This window comes from Sapajus apella, unplaced genomic scaffold (genome assembly GCF_009761245.1).
Source record: "Sapajus apella isolate SASKATOON/1434 unplaced genomic scaffold, GSC_monkey_1.0 scaffold86, whole genome shotgun sequence".
Classification (NCBI taxonomy): Eukaryota; Metazoa; Chordata; class Mammalia; order Primates; family Cebidae; genus Sapajus; species Sapajus apella.
The window spans coordinates 7,858,144-7,878,630 of record NW_022437026.1 but is presented as its reverse complement, the minus strand read 5'-3'; the positions used below and the strand labels follow the sequence as shown (position 1 = coordinate 7,878,630).

Genomic DNA, 20,487 nt, shown 5'->3' with positions numbered 1-20,487 from the left:
GGTCGGCCCTGTCCCGCCGGCGCCGCATTGGCTCTTCTGGCTCGCCCTCCATCCCTGCTCCTGCACCGGTCTGCATCTCCCAGCAGAAGGCGCAGCCATGAATCCGTTATTCGGCCCCAATCTCTTCCTCCTACAGCAGGAGCAGCAGGGCCTGGCCGGGCCGCTGGGGGACCCACTGGGAGGCGACCACTTCGCCGGGGGAGGAGACTTGCCCCCGGCACCTCTCTCGCCTGCCGGCCCTGCTGCCTACTCGCCACCCGGGCCGGGCCCGGCCCCGCCTGCCGCCATGGCCCTCCGCAATGACCTGGGCTCCAACATCAACGTGCTCAAGACCCTGAACCTCCGGTTCCGCTGCTTCCTGGCCAAGGTGCACGAGCTGGAGCGTCGGAACCGGCTGCTGGAGAAGCAGCTGCAGCAAGCGCTGGAGGAGGGTAAGCAGGGCCGGCGGGGCCTGGGTCGCCGCGACCAGGCCGTGCAGACCGGCTTCGTCAGCCCCATCCGGCCCCTGGGGCTGCCGCTGGGCGCCCGGCCGGCCGCCGTCTGCAGCCCGTCTGCGCGGGTGCTGGGCTCGCCCGCGCGCTCGCCGGCCGGCCCCCTCGCCCCTTCCGCGGCCAGCCTCTCGTCGTCCTCTACCTCCACCTCCACCGCCTACTCCTCATCGGCCCGCTTCATGCCGGGCACCATCTGGTCCTTCTCGCACGCCCGCCGGCTCGGGCCGGGACTGGAGCCCACTCTGGTACAAGGACCTGGCTTGTCGTGGGTGCACCCGGATGGGGTGGGCGTCCAGATCGACACCATCACCCCCGAGATCCGAGCGCTCTACAACGTGCTGGCCAAAGTGAAGCGGGAGCGGGACGAGTACAAGCGGAGGTAGGGACAGGGACCTGTGTGTGTCATGCCACTCACAACGCGCTGGGAGTCGGTGTGGGTTCCTAAGAATGTGGGGTGAAAAGAATGAGAGTAAAGTGTGTGCTGTATAATGAGCTTGGAAGGAATTGGATGCAGGGGACTAGAATCCGCAGAGAATGTAGAAGCCCCACTCGAGACAGGAATAAAGACGTTGGCAGAAGAACACTGGGTGATTCCTACTTTTCCGGCTTGTTCTGTGCCATCCAGGCTTAACTGCGGGTTTTGTGATGTGTGAAAGGTACTGAGTCTGAGCCCTACCAGTCTCAGCCCTGGAGCAGTTTAGCGACATAAGCTTCAAAAGTAGGAGGCAAGGATATAGTGTACATTGGGGAGACTAAATTGAGTGAAAATGGAAGGGGGTAATGAGGAAGGGGCTGCACCCTGCAGTGAGTGATTCTTTCACAGCCCAGGGTTTCTTAAAGAATATTGATGGAAACCAGGTACCTGCTCTGGTTTCATAGGAAAAGTTCCGGGACCTCAAGCCATTGCTTGTGTGGGTCAACAAAGTGGGAACAGAAAGAGTAAAGGAATTCCCTAGGGTAAGGGTGGAAAGCAGGGCTGATGGGGAATCTCTGGCAGTATAAAGCCCCAGCAGTGGAGGGAGAGTGGAGAGCCAGCAAGGAACTGAGCAGGAAGAAGCTGGGATACAGACACTCCCTAGGACCTCGAGGCGGTGGGGCGGGCCCAGTGCAGTCTATGGATGAAGATTTGGCAGAGAAAAGCCGGGCCCTGAGGGGCGAGGGGAAGGGATGTGATGCCAGGAGTGCTGGCTATATACCAAGAGGATTCCTTAGATGGTTGATAACCAGGCCAAAAGGACAGGAGTGAGAGCAGAGGTAGTGTCTTGTAGACTCCGACCCATGCCATGGTTGAGGAGGAAGGGGGTGACAGTCAGAGGAGGCTTTGGTTTGGGGGCCTCCCGTCTCATCTCAGCTATTAGGACCCCTTATGGGCAGGCCTGGGAACTATCTATGCAGCCCAGTGTAGCAGGGGTTCAGCACTGGGTGAGGATTGGCCGAATGTTCTAGGAAATGACTGCTGGGTTAGGGGGGAGACCTTCAGGGATGTCTACCCTGCTGGAGTCTACAAGAGGACAAATTAGCAGGCTTTCTGAGTTCAAGTCCTGTCCTCATGCAGGCTTCCTTAGTTGTGTCCTTGGGCGTTTCAGTTGTCCTGAAATGGTTATTCAGGTGCCACCCAGAACCAGCCTGTTGTGCCCCTGTAGGGGTTAACTGCCACATTCGGCAGTGGAACAGGCACTGTTCTGGAATGTATCCATAACCACAGGAACAACTGCTGTTCTCAGGAGCTTTTTTTTTTTTTTTTTAACTGAAGGAGTGTTTGTCCTTGATCCAGCTGTCCAGGGCAGGAAAGAGTTATTCCTTGGAGACCGATTAGCTCATCACTCTGCAGCGCACTGCTGTGTAGAGGGCTGTAGCTAGGCTCCGATGGTACGTGACACTGGCAGTGACTCTTCTTCCACCCCAGATCCCCTGCCCTCATTCTGGTCTCTTTATAGCAACACTGTAACTCCTGTCTTCCCCCTGGAAGGCCTGGGATGGCTTGAGCACTAAACTGGGAGGTAGCTAAAGGCTTCCTGGGTTCTATTTTCAGCTCCCCTGCCTTGTGTGTGACCTTTTTTTGAGCCCCCATTTTTCCAACGTAGGAATGGTCCCTGCTTTCTCTCTTCAAGTCAGGGATACAGTTTTTTGGAATAGAGGTGTTTGGTCCATGCAGAATGCATGGAAATCGCTCAAGGTCTGCCCATATTTAAGGGAACCTTGTAAGTGAGACCAGGTGGAAGTGGAGGTCAAAATGAACCTGTTTATGTGAAGTCTGGCTGGAGAGCAAATAGAATTGTAGTGGGCTTCCAGATGATCCATTTTCAGATTTTTTACCCTGTAAGATTTCATTAAGCTTAACCTTTAGCTACTGTCTTACTTAAGCTTCTTCTGGGCTTCACTGAGCTCACTGTCAGACAGCCCCTCCTGCTCTCCTTCACGCATCTTGTCCAGGGTTAGCATGCCCTTGACAGGCTTACTGTCTTCCTCCAGGGACTTGTGGGCTCCCGGGGCATGAGGGCACCACAGTTCGTGCCTTCATGTTGTAGATGAAGAAACCAAGACCCAGAAAAGATAAGGGTCTTAGCTAAGAAAACATACAACCTGATGTGACCAGGCCCCTTACTGGCCTGACTGTGTGCGCAAGAATGCCAGGGGCAAGGGGAGAAGCACATATGGGACCCACAGGGAAGGGGGCTGGGAGCCAGGCAGGCTGGGAGCCGGGCTGTGTGGGGAGCCAGCAGGGTGGTGGCTGGGCTGGCTGCCTCCTCCTGCTCTGGCCAGCAGGGAGGGGCAGCCGAGGTGATGTGGAGTAGTTATTATTAGGAGTACTGCAGTGCGGCTGTGAGTGAGGAGATGGGACCCAGAGGCTGACATAGGAAGGAAGATGGAGGGAAGGGGACGAAAGGGCTTAACCCAAGACTATAGAAGCTGCCCACTTAGATTTCCATTTTCTTGCTGTCTTCCTAGCCCCTTCCTAACCACCTATCTGATGTTGAGGTTTCTCTCTTGGTGCAGTTCCCTTCCTTTCTCAGGCTGACAGAAGTGATGAGCTCACAGGAACAGGGTCTGAGATGTGCTGCTACGCCAGCCAGACTGCGGGGCAGGTCCTAAGCAGTGCATTGCCCCAGCTTCCATCTCTGTGATGGATTGGAATATGTACCGCCTGCAATGGCCGATGAGACATGACAAAGCTGGCTCTGGGAAGCATGCGCTACCTAGCAACCTGTGCTGTGGCCCAGTGTCGTCCAGACCGCTGCGGTCTTAGTCTCTGAATTCTGGGTCCCGGGAGAGGCTGCTTCTAGCGCTCATCCACTGTACTCACTGGGCCCCTTTACATGCTCTGCTTTCCCTCTGGGTTTGAGTGCTAGTAACCCCAGGCTCGTGTGTCCACTGCTGTCATGCTGCTGGGGAGCTTCTGGCCTCTGAGCCAGGCTGGTCACCCCCCTGTGGCTCACTTAGAGGAGGCTCTGGGTGGGCAGTTTCTGGAGCTTGTGGGGAACAACTTTGAGTGTCTCCTATCAGGCTCTTGACCCACTCTGTTGATACAGTATGTGTCCTGCAGATGCTTTTACAGGGTTAAATGATACCACAAGAGGCAGGGCAGCGGGCTCGACGAGCTCTGTTCTGGTGCGGGCAGGAGGCGGGAGCCCGGATCTGTGCGACTGAAGGTGGGAGACTGGGCCGGGTGGACCTGGTGGTCTGGTGTGGGCAGGAGGTGGGCGATGAGGCCAGCCAGGCAGTTGGCTGAGCTGGGGCCTGAGCGGGGATGGGCGCCACAGAGGACCGGAGCCGCAGCAGTTGCTCAAACAGAGCTCCTGGTGTGCGACCCGGAGGTTCTGGGAAGGCAGCTGGCGAGCTCGACGCCCGTCAGGAAGCACGGAGCCACGTGACAGCTGCAGTTGGCCACCGGCTGGCTGGCCAGGCATTCCCGTGCCCTGCTCCTCCCCAGCCAGGGAACCAGAACTGGGGTCTGAGGCCTGGACCAGAGCAGTGGGGACAGGGAGCTGTGGGGACAGGGAAGGACTCTATCCCTAAGCTTGCTCCGCCCTTCCCTGTCTGTCAGGTGGGAAGAGGAGTACACAGTACGGATCCAGCTGCAAGATCGTGTCAGTGAGCTCCAGGAGGTGAGGGTGTGCCCCACCCACTGCCCGTGCTTCCCTGGGCGCCCCGTCTGGCCGCGACCCTGGCATCATCTGCCTGTCCCTCCTTGTCATCTTTACCTTCTTCCCACCTCAGCAGTGTCACTAACATCAGGGTTTCTCCCAACTGCAGGAAGCCCAGGAGGCTGATGCCTGCCAGGAGGAGCTGGCACTGAAGGTGGAACAGTTGAAGGCTGAGCTGGTGGTCTTCAAGGGGCTCATGAGTAACGTGAGTGCAGCCCCAGGCTTCCCCGAGGGTCAGCGTGAGGCTTCTTAGGCCGGAGCAGCAGGCCCTTCTAGAGTTGGCCTGTTGGCGTCCTGTCCACGCCTCCTTCCCTTCTCTTTGCTCCCCTTCCCTTTTCCCCTAGCCACCCCCAACTCCAGAGAAAGAGAAGGAACAAAAGTCTTGGTGTTGCGTCTCAGAGGTGGTGCAGCTTCTGAGGGCCTGGGGCTGCAGAGCAGCTAGTGAGTGGCTTCTGGGGTGGAGGCTCTGCGGCTGGGACTGGGGCCCTGGGCCAGTTCCTGAGCCTCTGAGGCCTCACCTTCGGAGTGGGGAAAGAAAGGCGTGCACTCTGCAGGAGTATTGTGAAGGTGATCGTGTACTTAGGACAGTGCCCGTCACGCAGTGTTAGCTGGAAGAGTGTTAGCTGTTGCAATTGTTACAGTCCTTTCTCTACACTTATAATTCCCAGGAGTCTCTTTCTCTCTGGGAATCTAAGTTCTAGGAGGATGAGGACTGCTGATCCAGGGAGCCCCTACGTGTCCCAGGGAGCCCCTACATGTCCCAGGCACTGGCCGTGCCCTCCAGGGCTTCCGTTTGGCCAGGGAGCAGTGGTCGGAGCTGCCATGCCCAGCATATTCACACAGTGCTGTGGGGAGACCACTGCCACCCAGGAAGAGGGGTGCATTCAGCTCAGGGAGACTCCACGGAAGAGGCACTGGTGCAATGTGGTGGGAGGATGAGGACCTTGCCAGGCCTTATTCGTCTTTGTCTGGAGAGCTGGGTGCCTCCTCACTGTTCCCTGCGTTCCTGGACAGAACCTGTCGGAGCTGGATACCAAGATCCAGGAGAAAGCCATGAAGGTGGATATGGACATCTGCCGTCGCATCGACATCACCGCCAAGCTCTGTGACGTGGCTCAGCAGCGCAACTGCGAGGACATGATCCAGATGTTCCAGGTGAGGACGGAGCTGCCTCCGCTCTCTGGGGAGGGTGGGGCAGGTGGATGCTTCCTCGGTGGCTGGCCCCGAACGCAGGCCCTGCCTCCCACTTGGGGAGCCTTATCCTGGCACCTGGGGCCCTTGCGGGGCTAGGCTGGGGGGCAAGGAGCAGCGTCAGGAGGGGCGCTGTGGAAGCTATCTCTAACGCCGTCTCTCCCTTCCCCCTCTCTCTCCTCTGTCTGCTTCCTCTCCTCTCTTCCTCTCATCTTCTCTCTTGCTTCCTCCACAGAAGAAGCTGGTTAGTTTGATCTCACGCAAGCTTATTAATGTCCCAGTCCCAGTTTCTAAGCTGCCTAGGCCTCCTGGCCCTCAGTTCGGGCCCGCTGGGCTCTTCAGCACACATTTTTTTCTCCCCTTTCTCTTTTCCTTGCTCTTCCCCCTTTCTCTCTCTCTCTCTCTCTCTCTTTCTCTCTCTCTCTCTTGTTCTCTTGACTGCATTTCTTTCCCTTCTGCCCCGGCTTTCCAGATCTGGATGTGATTCAGGTTCTCCTTTGTGCACATTGCACCCTCATCCTCCTTGCAGCCTAAAGCTTTTTTTTTAGTTGAGTCATTTAATCAAAAAGGCTTTTTTTAGAAAAAAAAATTCCTCTTGAGCCATCATGCATATCTGACTGCGGCCCTAACAAGCCCTTCCTCCCTCGTCTGACCGCTCTCTCTCTTTCTTCTTGTTCTGCCTTCTCAGTCTGCAGCCCCGGCCCCCGCTGTGTGTCTGTGTGTCTGGCCCTTGGTGACTGTCCGTGTTTCTGTTCCTGTCATTGTAACTGTGACTTCTCTCTCTGTCTGCCCCACCCTTCCTGCTGGTTCACGCTTCTCCCCCTGCCCGCCCTCTCTGCCCGGCCTCCCGCTCCCGCCCTTTCTCCTCATGCACCCGGCCTCGTCTCTGTAGTCTCTGCACTTGTCTCCCATTAAGGTCCCATCCATGGGGGGGCGGAAGCGGGAGCGCAAGGCTGCCGTCGAGGAGGACACCTCCCTGTCGGAGAGTGAGGGGCCCCGCCAGCCTGATGGGGATGAGGAGGAGAGCACAGCCCTCAGCATCAACGAGGAGATGCAGCGCATGCTCAGCCAGCTGTGAGTCCGCAGGCCGTGCTCCCGCAGCACCGACGCCACAGCAGCCCAGGAGGCCGGAGCTCCCCAGTCCCCCGCCAGGACGAGGCCCCGCCCGCCCTGACACCCGGGTTCCCTGTCTCTAGGAGGGAGTATGATTTTGAGGACGACTGTGACAGCCTGACTTGGGAGGAGACTGAGGAGACCCTGCTGCTTTGGGAGGATTTCTCAGGCTATGCCATGGCAGCTGCAGAGGCCCAGGGAGAGGTAACCTCTGCTCCCGGCCTCAGGGCCCTCTGGCTCTGCCTCCAGCCCGACGCCCGGCCTCCCTCCCTGCACTCCTCGCTCTGTCCCCCCATGTGGCTGTCATCCTCTACCTGCGTCTCCCCTCTTCCTTGATCCTTTTGCTTTTCTTTCTCCAGTTTCTTTAACCGGTCTTTCTCTCTCTCCCCCCGACTTGGCCCTGTGGAATGCGCCCCATCCCATCCCTCCCTGGCTGGCCTCCCTCGCTTCCCTTTCTACTCCAGCAGCAGGAAGACAGCCTGGAGAAGGTGATTAAAGATACGGAGTCCCTGTTCAAAACCCGGGAGAAGGAGTATCAGGAGACCATTGACCAGATAGAGGTAAGGGCAGGGGCAGAAGCCAGGGGCACAGTGTCGCAGAGGGTTTTGAGTGGGGCTGCAGGCGCAGTGGCCTCATCCCTCCTGAGGGACCTTAGAGACCAGGGTCTTAGGAGAAGTGGCCTCTCAGCTGTGGTCCTTCTGGTGGTTTGGTGGGCTCTGAAGACTCTGGAAGCAGACCGATGTCGGTTCAAATCTCAGCTCTGTCACTTACAATCACTCTGAACTTGTAACAAGTTACTTGTTCCCTCTGAGTCAGTTACTTTCCTTTTTATTTTTTTTCTTGAGACAAAGTCTCACTCTGTTTCACTCTTGCCTAGGCTGGATGATCCTCCCACCCCAGCCTTCCGAGTAGCTGGGACCATAGGCGTGCACTACCACACCCAGCCAGTTTTTAATTTTTTCTTTTGTAGAGATGGGGGTCTCCCTGTGTTTCCCAGGCAGGTCTTAAATTCTTGGGCTCAAGTGATCCTCCTGCTTCAGCCTCTCAAAGTGCTGGAATTACAGGCATGAGCCATGTGCCCAGCCCCTGTACCTCTTCCTTCTTTCCTTCTTCTTTCCTCCTTCCTTCCTTCCTTCCTTCTTTCCTCCCTCCCTCTTTTTCTTTTCTTTCCCCCCTCCCTCTCTCCTTTCTTCTTTTTCTTTCTTTCTGTCATGATCCTGCTCTGTCACTCCAGGCTCACTGCAGCCTCAATCTCCTGGATCCAAGCAATCCTCCTACCTCAGCCTCCTGAGTAGTGAGACCACAGGTGTGCCACCACATCCAGCTAATTTTTTGATACTTTATAGAGACAGGGTCTCACTTGTTTTCCAGGCTGGCCTCAAACTTCTGGGTTCAAGCAATCCTCCCAGTTCGGCCTCACAAAGTGTTGGGATTACAGGCATGAGCCACTGTGCCCGGTCTCTTTATTTGTAAAATGAGGAATTTAATAAAACTTCCCCTATTGGATTGTTTAGAAGATCAGATGAAATAATGCACATATAGAGCTTAGGGCAGTGTCTGGCTCATAGTGAGTGTACCATAGTGGGGACTGTTTTATTATTAACACTATCAGTGCCGTAGCACTCAGAGATGGACTAGGACATTCCTGTTTCTTCCACTCACTCAGCCTTTGAGGTAACAGAGAAATCTCCAGGCTTTTTCCCGAGCCTTGAAGTACCTTCTAGAGGTACTTCTAGAGGCAAGTGGTACCTAAACCCAACCTAGAGGTACCTAGAGGCAAGTGGTACCTTAAACTCCAAGCTTTAGGAGCTGCAAGAAGGATTTGTGGAACCACAGAATGGAGGTTGCTGTGGGAAGAGGGATGGACAGGATGCCCATGAGCTTTCCTGCCCTGGTGAGATGGTCATTTCTGGACGCTCTGACTGGGGGAGAGGCCTGGTGCCTTCTCTGACTCTCAGCCTCTCTTGAAGCCCATGTGGCAGATTCATACCATCGTCCCCCCTTATCTGCAGGCATCCGCCAATGGATGCCTGAAACCAAAGACAGCACCGAACCCCTGATAGCTTGGGTCCAGTTGCTGTCAATGGAACCTGTTTCTGTTCATGTCTTCCACCTACACATGCAGTGCCTTTTCTGTCTTAACTAAGCACTTTGCATGCACTGTGGCAGTAATTTTTGCAGTTTGAGATGTGACAGAAAAACTGGCACAAATTTGGTTTTTCTTCTTTACAATTTCACAGATAGGAGATTCATTCTTACTATAGATCTTAGCAACCTCAGCGTAGGATTCTTTTTCTTTTAAGTTGAAAAGTTTTACCTTTTCACTTAATGGAAGCACATTTTGGCTTCTCTTTGGCATATCCAAATTACCAGCATCACTACTGTTGTGCTTTGGGGCCATTATGAAGTAAAAATAAGGGTTCCTTGAACACAGGCACTGTGATACCGTGATGGTCAGTCTGATCTCTGAGATGGCTACTAACTGACTAATGGGCAGGCAGTGTAGGCAGTGTGGATCTTTGGGACAGAGGGAGGGTTCATGTTCTGGGCTGGAGAGAGTGAGGTTTAGTAGAGATGGGGTTTCTCCATTTTGGTTAGGCTGGTCTCGAACTCCTCACCTCAGGTGATCCGCCTGCCTTGGCCTCCCAAAGTGCTGAGATTACAGGCGTGAGCTACTGTGCTCAGCCTAGAGTGAGATTTTATCAGGCCACTCAGAACAGCATGCAATTTAAAACGTAGGAATTGCTTATTTCTGGAATCTTTCATTTAATATTTTCAGATCAAGGTTTACCTCTGGTACCTGAAGCCATGGAAATGACCTAGTGGATAAGGAGGGAGTGGCATTACCCTTATTGCTCTCACACTGGGTGTGTTTGAGAAGGAAGTTGGGAAATTATTTTTCTACATACTAATTCTCCCACCACACATCAAATTGTCCTGCTCCTGCAAGCAAACCTGGTTTTCTTGGCCAGGTAGATGAGGTTTCCTGGATTTGTGCTGCTACCTAAAGACATGGCAAGGGAAACCAATCCTCCCCACTCTCCTGTCTACCCGGTTTGCTGCTTCCTCCTCCTGCCTGGCCTGATTCTCGCCTCCCTCTTTTGGTTGGTGGATTTAAGGTCTGGTGTTTTCATTGTGCCTTCAACCAAATAGGGGCCTTTGTGCAGCCATATGCGTGAAGAATAGATCTCGGGGCGCCATCTCTCCTTAGTCTCCCTGGACCTCAAGTGCCCAGTGTAAAACACGATCTGAATGAACGAAAAGAATATCCTAAATGGAGTCAAGCCTTTTAAACTATTTTCTGCTGGGCTCAGTGGTTCTCCCCTGTAATCCCAGCACTTTGGGAGGCCAAGGCAGGCGGATCACTTGAGATCAGGAGTTCAAGACCAGCCTGGCCACCAACATGGTGAAATCCTGTCTCTACTAAAAATACAAAAATTAGCCAGGCGTTGTGGTGGGTGCCTGTAATCCCGGTTATTTGGGAGACTGAGGCAGGAGAATCGCTGGAATCTGGGAGGCGGAGGCTGCAGTGAGCCCAGAATGCGCCACTGCACTCCAGCCTGGGTGACAGAGCGAGACTCTGTCTCAAAAAGAAAAAAAAAAGATATTTTCAAGGCACCTGATTCCCCCACTCTCCCAGTACAATGACTTTAGGGCAGCAGTCCCCAACCTTTATGGTACCAGGGACTGGTTTTTTGGAAGGCAGTTTTTCCACTGACCTGAGTGGGGAATGGTTTCAGGATGATTCAAGCACATTATATTTATTGTGCACTTTATTTTTATTTATTTATTTATTTTATTTTTGAGACGGTGTCTTACTCTGTTGCCCAGGCTGGAGTGCAATGGCACGATTTCAGCTCACCACAACCTCCGCCTCCCTGGTTCAAGCAATTCTCCTGCTTCAGCCTCCTGAGTCGCTGGGAATACAGGCTCGCGGTGCCACACATGGCTAATTTTGTATTTTTAGTAGAGACGGGGTTTCTCCACATTGGTCGGGCTGGTCTTGCTTGAGCTGCCGACCTCAGGTGATCTGCCTGCCTTGGCCTCCCAAAGTGCTGGGATTACACGCATGAGCCACCGTCTTGGTCTGTGCACTTCATTTCTATTATTATTATGTTCTTGTTATACTGTTAATGACTTGTATAATTATTTCATTTTTTTACTGAAAATTATTTCATTTTCAGTAAAAAAATGAAATAATTATACGAGTCACCATAATGTGGAATCAGTGGGAGCCCTGAGCTGGTTTTCCTGCAACTAGACAGTCCTGTCTGGGGGTGACGGGAGACAGTGACAGATCATCAGGCATTAGATTCTCATAAGGAGCGTGCGGCCTGCATTCCTCACATGCACAGTTCACAATAGGGTTCCCGCCCCCGTGAGAATCTAATGCTGCTGTGGATCTGACAGGAGGGGGGGCCCAGGCGATAATGCCAGTGATGGGGAGCAGCTGTAAATCCAGATGAAGCCTCGCCCACTTGCCCACTGCTCGCCTCCTGCTGTTGGGCCTGGTTCCTAACAGTCCACAGACAGGTACCGGTTTGTGGCCTGGGGGTTGAGGACTTCTGTGTTAGGGGAACCTTTAGGGGGACTTGCTGACCTCAGGAGTACCCAAGGTGCCTTTATCCTTGTGACCTTTTATCTCAGGGTCACTAAGATGAAGCAAGGACCAGTTTCTCTGGTAAATCCACCACCCAGAGTGGCGGGCGGGAGGCAGTTCTTCCCCACTCCTCCTCACCTCTCTCTGTCTCCTCCCATCGCACCCCCAAGTCTGGTCACACAGCAAGCCTGCAGTTTTCAAGGTCGCTTATCAAGGGCATCCCCTGACTTGCACGTTCATCTCCTGACCGTGTTCCTGCTGTAAATTTGTGAATTAAGTGGGGACATAGAATATGCAGACTGCTGGGGGCAATACTAGCCTTGTATTTCAGTAGAATGTATTTGGTTCATTTCCTTCCCAGTCTCCCTGAGTGATGGTTCCAGAACCCAGCACTCTGGCGTTTCCAAGGTAGAGAAATTGGGGTATAGGCAGCTGACCTGAGTAAGAGCTGGTAGCACGGTGCTTTCTCTCTGGGCTGAACAGTCACTGTGCTTCTCCTGCTGCTGTGGCAGCCAAGCCTGCCACTGGAGCTGTCCTCACTAGGGCTTCTCACCCACCCAGCTGCCATCTCACCCCACATGTCAGTGTCCTGACCATTACTGCTGTCTGGCCCTGTGGCCTGTTTCCTTCTTTCTCTAGGTCCCCACCACCTCTGTCCAGTCCAGGGGATCACAGCTGCCACCCTCCCCGTCCTCTTGCTCAGGCAGTCACAAAGGTCACCTCCAGGCAGTTTCATTTTGCCTCCCCTTATGGCCCTTGCCCTTTGTACCCAAACCAAAGAGAGGCAGTCGACTGTCCCCGGCCCAGAGCTTGTGCTGCCTGGCCCTGCCTCTTGGTCCGCCTCAGAGCCTGGGCTGCAGAATGGGCCCTGGGAGGGAGACTGGATTTCTTTGATTCTGAGACCCATGTTTTCTACATGTGACATATCTGAAGTCAGGACACATCTCAGAATCAGTGGCACCTCCAACATGGGAGTCTTCCTTTTAGTGTCTGAAAATGGCTTTTAGGTGAGGAAATAAAGTGATGGGAAGAGGGTTGGGCCCGTTTCAGCAATGAGCCAGCTTCTTGTATGCCCCGGGTCTCATGGGCACTTCACAGAGTGAGTTAAATCCTGTTGAGGTCTGGGTCTGCAGGGATGAGAAAGCCGTGGCTAACCCTTAAATGAGCTCACAGTGCGGTCAGCACAGCACAGTGGATGAGGCTGAGCTGAGCCCAGCAGGACCCAACGTGGCCCTGGGGCACGTGGATCTGCTCCATCCCGCCCACACTGACTTTCCTCGCAATCTGATCAGTCTGAATGCAGCCTGCAGCAGCACCTTTACATTCCTCCATGGGCAGAGATTTCCAGGAAAACCAGAGGAAATCATCACGTATTTAGTGCCTTCTGCCTCGGTCTGATTTATTTTAAAATCAGCCTTCAGCAATGGCTGCCTGGGCTCCCAGCCCAGCCACTGCTCTTGGTGTGTTAGCCTCCGGGCGGGGGGAACAGAGGCACTGTGAACCCCACCTACTAACCTCGATGGCCCTGCCTGCCCCACCACAGCTGGAGCTGGCCACGGCCAAGAATGACATGAACCGGCACCTGCACGAGTACATGGAGATGTGCAGCATGAAGCGCGGCCTGGACGTGCAGATGGAGACCTGCCGCCGGCTCATCACCCAGTCCGGAGACCGGTAGGCGCCTCCCCTGAGGTCCGGAGCCTTCCAGGGGGATGCAGGGAGGAGAAAGGGTGGAACACAGCCCCGAAGACCCTCAGGCTGTGACTGGGTCACATCTTGGTGTGGAGCTGCCCTTTGGGAGTCACCTGGTGTGGCTGTCCCACACCCACAGCTCTCTCCCCCTTGGCAGTTGGATGACATGGTGTCCATTCATGGCCGGAGGGCTGAAACCTCCCAAGGCCACCAGCTCTGGTGGTTCCTCTGGTTAGAGGCAGTTTAAAAACTGGCAAGAAGAGGCCAGGTGTGGTGGCTCACTCTTGTAATCCCAGCACTTCGGGAGGCCGAGGTGAGTGGATCATAAGGTCAGGAGTTTGAGACCAGCCTGGCCAACACAGTGAAACCTCGTCTCTACTAAAAATACCAAAAAAAAAAAAAAAAAAGCACCTTTAATCTCAGCTACTAGGGAGGCTGAGGCAGGAGAATCGCTTGAACTCTGGAGGCGGAGGTTGCAGTAAGCCGAGATTGCACCACTGCACTCCAGCCTGGGCAACAGAGCTAGACTCCATCTCAAAAAAAAAAAAAAAAAAAAAAAAAAAACTGTCAAGAAACAGTAGGGGCAGGTTTTTTTGGGGTGTGTGTGTGTGTGACAAAATCTTACTTTGTCACCAGGCTGGAGTGCAGTTGCACAATCTCGCCTCACTGCAACCTCCGCTTCCCGGGTTCAAGCAATTCCCCTGCTTCAGCCTCCCGAGTAGCTGAGAATACAGGCTTGCGCCACCACGCCCGCAAGCCGTGTTTTAATAGAGATGGGGTTTCATCATGCTAGGCAGGATGGTCTCGATCTCCTGACCTCGTAATTCCCTGGCGCACCCCCTGCCTCAGCCTCCCATGCTGGGATTACAGGTGTGAGCCACCTCGCCTGACCTCAGCCTCTTGAGTTCCCAAGACATAGGCGGGGCCCATTTCCCAGTCAGGGTGGAGTTGGAAAGAGTTCGCTTCCTGCTGCCCTCCTGCTGCCCCGCCCTCGCCTCTGGTGCTCCTCACCTGCTGCCAGAGGATGAGGCGGCAGGAAGAGGAGTGCCGACTTCAGGATTCCTGCCTGCCCCAAGGTTGACAACTGGTGTTTTTTTCTAGAAAGTCTCCTGCTTTCTCTGCGGTCCCGCTTAGCGACCCGCCGCCGCCGCCGCCAAGCGAGACTGAGGACTCAGATCGCGATGTCTCATCTGACAGCTCCCTGAGATAGAGACCTGACTCCCCCTTGCACGCCCCGGCCCGAGATCCTCCCAGCTGGGAGCTCAGCGAGGCAGAGGGCGGGGCTGCACAGAGGGGAGCATCACTTGCACCACTGCACGAGGCCTGGCCCCTGGGGACTGGGGTGCTCCTCCCTTGGGCTTCCTCCTCGGTCTTGGCTTCTCCTGGGCTCTGGGGTGTCTGGAGCTAGGCTTGGCCCTGCCCTTCCGGAGCCGTTTCCACTACAGTTGGGGCTCTCTGCCTTCATGTGTGGGTGTTTGCTACTTCCCCATCTTTAAAATGCTGCCAGAGCGATTACAGCCCCTCACCTTGTCCACGTGTCAGGAATGTGAATGTAGGGACCTTTCCTCCATCACTGTTGTCTGGAGCCGGCTCACTGTCTTCGGCACTGGTGCTAACTGGCCCAGGCACTGGAGTGGAATGAGTGCAGCTGGAGGCTAGGCGTGGCCACTGCAGCACACACAGTTGGAGAGGGCGTCTGTCCCTGTTAGTGTGGAGGGCATTGGGGCTGGCCGGGGCACCCTGTCCCTGCTATGGTTCATGTGCTCATGCTGTCCACCTGCTGGGTGGAATATATGTGGCTGTGGCCCTCTTGTGGAGGTGCCGTGCTTTAAAGAGGCCTTAGTGCCCGGGATGGGCACAGTATCTTGAGGGGAGGTGGGAGCTCTTGCTCTCCCGGTCACTGCAGAATGACAGAGAAGGCGAAGCTCTGTGCATGCGTGCGCGTGTGTGCGCGCGCTGGCTTAGGGTCCCAGTTTCAATTTTAAGTATCAGCTAAAGATGTGCCTCCTCTGTGTCTGTCATACACTGAGGCCAACAGGTTAAGGTGTCCTTGACTCTTGGAAAAGCCTGGAGAAACTGGGAGATGTGATTCATAACGCCTCCATATAGGAGGCTGTGCTGAGCTGACATTCGAATGGATTCTTTAATAATAATGAAACTGTCGAGTATCTTTGGTGTACTGTTTCAAGCACTTCCTAATATTAACTAGTTTGAACTCTGAGGCAGGTACTTTTTAATTTTTTTGAGATGGAGTCCCACATTCTGTTGCCAAGGCTGGAGTGCAGTGCCGTGGCCTCAGCTCACTGCAGCCTTTTGAGTAGCTGGGACTACAGGTGTGCGCCATCATGCCTGGCTAAATTTTGTTTCAGTAGGGGATGGAGTTTCAGCCAGGTTGGTCTCAAACTTCTGACTCAGGGGATCCACCCACCTTGGCCTCCCAAAGTGCTGGGGTTATAGGCGTGACCACTCTGCCCAAAGCAGGTCCCAGCTCCATGCCTTGCCCCTACCCAAGCTCCCCTAAGGATGATGATGGAAATAAGTCACCCTAACACATAGTTCATCTTCCTCAAAACTGTATGAGGTGGGCATTAACCTTACGGATTTTTAAAAATTATATAGTGTTTACCATCTTGGGCATAGATTTTAAGTACTTAGTTTACCTAGATAAATCCTGCTGAAGACCTTAGGGGCTGGCCACAGTCACATCCCTATTTTGCAGACGTACAAGGACACAGAAAGCAAGAGTACTTGCTCAAGATCTCACAGCTGTGGAGGCCACGCTGGAATTGCCTGCTGTAGCTCAGCTCTATTAACCAGTCACCATCAGAGCCGTGTGAGCCCTGACTTCTTCCACCAGTCACCCTCCCTGAAGTTGCCCAAAGAATAGCTTCTTCCATGTTCAGCCAACAGCAGATAGCCTAGGTCTGGAGCAGGGAGAGAAAAAGGGCTTCTCTCAAGCGGTGGTGCCAGCTTCCTGTAGCACTCAGACCTCTGAACAGGAAGCAGATGGTTCTCGAAGCAAGCAAGGTTGTTTGGAGGCCCTACCCTCAATTTGAAGGGGATGTACCAGGTCCCTCCCAGCAAGAATGTCTCATCTTACACCAGCCCAGCTTCCCTCCCCTCGGCCCTAGACAGGATAAGACAGGACAAAGAACTGGCTGAGCACAGGGGGCTTTATTGATGGTACACGACAAGGTGGGGCTCCCTAGGCCCCTCCCTCTTCAAGGGGTCTGCATGGAAACTGTGAGGAGGGGCAATTCAGTGTGGTGAGGGACTCTGTGGCAGGGACTCCCCAGCAGTGAGGGCCTCTCTTCCTCTCGTGCTCTCGCTGGGGCTGGTGGTCCAGGAGTCTTACTCCTTGGAGGCCATGTGGGACATGAGGTCCACCACCCTGTTGCTGTAGCCAAATTCATTGTCATACCTAGAAGATGAAAAGTTGTTAGGGCCTTTTTCCGAGCCAGCCACCAGAGGGCGCCAGACCCCACGTCACTTTTTAAGAGCCTGACTCCAGCCCTAGCCACATACCAGGAAATGAGCTTGACAAAGTGGTCGTTGAGGGCAATGCCAGCCCCAGCATCAAAGGTGGAAGAATGGGTGTCGCTGTTGAAGTCAGAGGACACCACCTGGTGCTCAGTGTAGCCCAGGATGCCCTTGAGGGGGCCCTCCGACGCCTGCTTCACCACCTTCTTGATGTCATCATATTTGGCAGGTTTTTCCAGACGGCAGGTCAGGTCCACCACTGACACGTTGGCAGTGGGGACACGGAAGGCCATGCCAGTGAGCTTCCCGTTCAGCTCAGGGATGACCTTGCCCACGGCCTTGGCAGCTCCAGTAGAGGCAGGGATGATGTTCTGGAGAGCCCCACGGCCATCACGCCACAGTTTCCCGGAGGGTCCATCCACGGTCTTCTGGGTGGCAGTGATGGCGTGGACAGTGGTCTGGAAGAGGAGGGAGTGAGGCCCTGCAGAGCGCTCCTCACACCACCCCTCTACCTCCCTCCCCACCTTGGATGGAAATTATGGGAGAGCCAGTCCCCAGAACCCCCCAACCCCCAGGGTTGTATGCCCTGGCAGGGAGGAGCCAATTCTGGATGAGAAAGGCAGGAGCGTCAGTCCCATTCGGCATCTCATACCATGAGTCCTTCCACGATACCAAAGTTGTCATGGATGACCTTGGCCAGGGGCGCTAAGCAGTTGGTGGTGCAGGAGGCATTGCTGCAGAGGGAGGAGGGGCAAGTTAGGGGAGCACATGCACAGGGTGCCAGGCTGGCTGCTTCTCCACTGGCCCTGCCTTCCTCACCTGACGATCTTGAGGCTGTTGTCATACTTCTCATGGTTCACGCCCATCACGAACATGGGGGCATCAGCAGAAGGGGCAGATATGATGACCCTTTTGGCTCCCCCCTGCAAGTGAGCCTACAGCAGAGAAAGTAGATAGTTACAAACCTGGGTTCTGCCTCTGCAGGGCTGAGTCAGCTTCCCCTCTTGCGGGCCCTCATGCACTCACCCCAGCCTTCTCCATGGTGGTGAAGACGCCAGTGGACTCCACCACGTACTCAGCACCAGCATCGCCCCACTTGATTTTGGAGGGATCTCGCCTATGGGGGTGGGGGAGACAGGGACAGGACCATATTGAGAGACATGAGATTACCCTAGACCCATGCGGGGGGCACACCATTCTAGCTGCCTCCCCAAAGCACATTTCTTTCGTTCTGTCTTCCACTCACTCCTGGAAGATGGTGATGGGATTTCCATTGATAACAAGCTTCCCGTTCTCAGCCTTGACAGTGCCATGGAATTTGCCGTGGGTGGAATCATACTGGAACATGTAGACCTGGGAACATGCGAGGGTATGAAGGGGCTGCCCATCAGCCAGGCAGCTCCTCCCACGCCAGCTTTGGGGCAGCACTCACCATGTAGTTGAGGTCAATGAAGGGATCATTGATGGCGACAATATCCACTTTACCAGAGTTAAAAGCAGCCCTGGTGACCAGGCGCCCAATACGACCAAATCTAAGAGACAAGAAGGCATAAGGAGGGGAGGATTCCCAGGGTGTGTGAGTGGCCCCGGGCCACCTCCCCATTAAGAGGGTGAACGCAGCATGCTCTTACCCTAGGAGGGCCTGAATTTTATCTCCCTTGAGCTTGCCTGCCAGGTTGGCCTAGCTTTACAGCGTGGCTCCAAATGAAGGCACCGCTGCTGCCCAACACCCCCGGTCATGGAAAGGCCTTCTTGGAGAAGTGGCCATGTGGGGCACTGCCACCCACAGCCTGGGCACAAGCTTAGCACATGGCATTCATCACCCCACTATCTATGCCCCAGGAATACTTGCTGCTGCCTGGCTCAGCTTCAGGCTGCACCCTTTAGGGAGAAAACACTTGTACAGTCAGCATCACCCAGCTCAAAGGGCAGGAGTAAAGGTCAGAAATTAACTGGACAGGGCAAGCCCACCCCTTTCTCTAAGTCCCTCCTACAAAAGGGACAGAGATGAGGGAAAAAGCTGTTTAACCCCCTAGTCCCAGGGCTTCGATTTGCCATATTTCCTGTCCTTCCTAGCTCTTTTCCAGAAATCAGGCGTGGGAGCAACAGGTATGTGTATATGCATGGGAAGAAGAGGATGGGAGACAACCCAAGCCCAGGCCCCCGGCTACAGAAAGGTCAGCAGCTATATTTAACTTCAGACCAGGGTGCAGTGGGAGATCCGGTTTCTGGAAGACGGAATGGGGAAAAGGGCAGGTTTCCCAAGGCTCCGGGACACCCAATCCTCTCGGTGACATTTACGGCCTGGCCTTTGGGGTCGGGTCAATGGTAGGCTGGCAGGGGAAGAGCGGGGCCATGAGGTGAGCGGGCGCCGCAGGATGGGGCCACCGCCAGAGGGACCATTTTGCAGTGGAAATGTCCTTTTCCAACCCCATGCATGACTCAGCTCCCCCAGCTAGTCACCAAGCCACAGCCACACCTCTGGGGGGAGGGGACACAGGAGGACCTCTATAAACCCACTTCTTTGATTTACAGGAGAATGATCTAGGAAAAGCATCACCCAGAGGAGACATCGGGCTTGCGGATCAGTGGCCGGCAAGCCTTGCTCCACCTGACTTCCCCGGCACAGGCGACTTCACCCACCGAGGCAGAAGCGTTGGGTTAGTCACCGGCAAAATTTCCTAACGGTGGCCCATTCATTTCCTTCCCGGTTGCAACATGGCGCCCGCTCGACCGCAGGGCGCAGCCTCCGGACAGGGATGCACCCGCTGCGCACTTAGTATCCCGGGGCCTGCGGTGCCAGAGGCCGTGGGGGAGGGGCTCCTCTGCAACACGTGACCCCGCAGAGCGCGAAAGGAAAGAAAGGGGCCCCAGCTAGGGGTCTGGGTCGGAAGGGATCCCGGGCGGGAGTGGGGACCTCCGGTTCCTAGGCACGAGAGGAGGAAGCCTCCGGGCAGATGGCGCCGCAGGGGCGGAACTGCACAGGGCGCCACAGCTTGGGTCCGGGGCTCCGCCAGGTCCTAGCGCTGACCTTGAGCTCTCCTTGGGGGAGCACAGCCACCCCACCCCCACACGACTGCAAAGACCCGGGGCCGGCAAGACTCGTGGATGCAGTTCGGGGGCGGCCGCAGCACAGGGCCCCCAAGCCACCTGCGAACTCACCCGTTAACTCCGACCTTCACCTTCCCCATGGTGTCTCAGGGATGTGGCTGCGCGGAAGGAGAGGACAGTGAGGGCCAAGCGCACCGGCCGACGCCCACGCCTCTCCCCGCCCCCCCCCATTCAAGCCTCCATGCCCAACCCGCGCCGCAACACGTCCTCCGCACGCCTCTGCAATGCGGAGGCCGCCCGGGCCCCCCCGCAGCGGCGCACACGGCCCGCGCCCACCCCGCAGCGGCGCACTCGGCCCGCGCCCGCCCCTGACGCCTTCAGGCCGTCCCAAGCCTCCCGGGGTCCTCTCCGCCGAGCTTCACCTGGCGATAGGAGACTAGATATGGCTTTCCGGCAAACAGGAGGCGCAGAGAGCGCAGCGCGAGGATGCGGGCTCAATTTATAGGAACGGGGGGCGTGGCAGCAGGCGGTGACTCAAACCCCGCCTTCCGCCCGGCTCAGCCAGTCCCAGCCCGAGGGCTCGAGGCCTGAGCTACGTGCGCCCGTAAAACCGCGAGTAGTCGGGCCCGCTTTTTTTTCTCCCCCACCCCCCCCCCGCCGCTCCCACCCCACCCCAGCAGCTGCTTCGTTCAACTGGGCACTCACCAAGCGTGTGGGCGCGGGC

General features: G+C 55.5%; 2 protein-coding genes across 15 annotated transcripts; one reads left to right on the top strand and one right to left on the bottom strand.

Moving 5' to 3' along the window:
* Window positions 1–29: 29 nt before the first annotated feature.
* On the top strand, window positions 30–15,400 carry IFFO1 (intermediate filament family orphan 1). Of its 11 annotated transcripts, none has more exons than XM_032254567.1 (10): window positions 30–870; window positions 4,537–4,597; window positions 4,746–4,841; window positions 5,651–5,791; window positions 6,066–6,071; window positions 6,744–6,901; window positions 7,024–7,144; window positions 7,408–7,500; window positions 13,084–13,214; window positions 14,334–15,400. In XM_032254567.1, the coding sequence occupies exons 1-10, from the start codon at window positions 98–100 to the stop codon at window positions 14,440–14,442; spliced, it is 1,689 nt and encodes a 562-aa protein (XP_032110458.1). In that variant the 5' UTR covers window positions 30–97; the 3' UTR covers window positions 14,443–15,400. The 11 variants fall into 11 exon arrangements, with proteins under 11 accessions (XP_032110458.1, XP_032110454.1, XP_032110450.1 ...); XM_032254563.1 differs by having other exon boundaries at window positions 7,405–7,500; XM_032254559.1 differs by having other exon boundaries at window positions 6,720–6,901; window positions 7,405–7,500.
* A 987-nt stretch (window positions 15,401–16,387) lies between these two features.
* Window positions 16,388–20,487, bottom strand: GAPDH (glyceraldehyde-3-phosphate dehydrogenase). Of its 4 annotated transcripts, none has more exons than XM_032254573.1 (9): window positions 20,469–20,487; window positions 19,875–19,921; window positions 18,145–18,244; window positions 17,959–18,065; window positions 17,739–17,829; window positions 17,532–17,647; window positions 17,365–17,446; window positions 16,758–17,170; window positions 16,388–16,653 (listed from the first exon to the last, which is right to left on the bottom strand). In XM_032254573.1, exons 2-9 carry the CDS (start codon window positions 19,901–19,903, stop codon window positions 16,584–16,586), a joined length of 1,008 nt encoding a protein of 335 aa, XP_032110464.1. In that variant the 5' UTR covers window positions 19,904–19,921; window positions 20,469–20,487; the 3' UTR covers window positions 16,388–16,583. The 4 variants fall into 4 exon arrangements, with proteins under 4 accessions (XP_032110464.1, XP_032110461.1, XP_032110462.1 ...); XM_032254570.1 differs by lacking the exon at window positions 20,469–20,487 and adding an exon at window positions 20,186–20,256; XM_032254571.1 differs by lacking the exon at window positions 20,469–20,487 and adding an exon at window positions 20,157–20,176.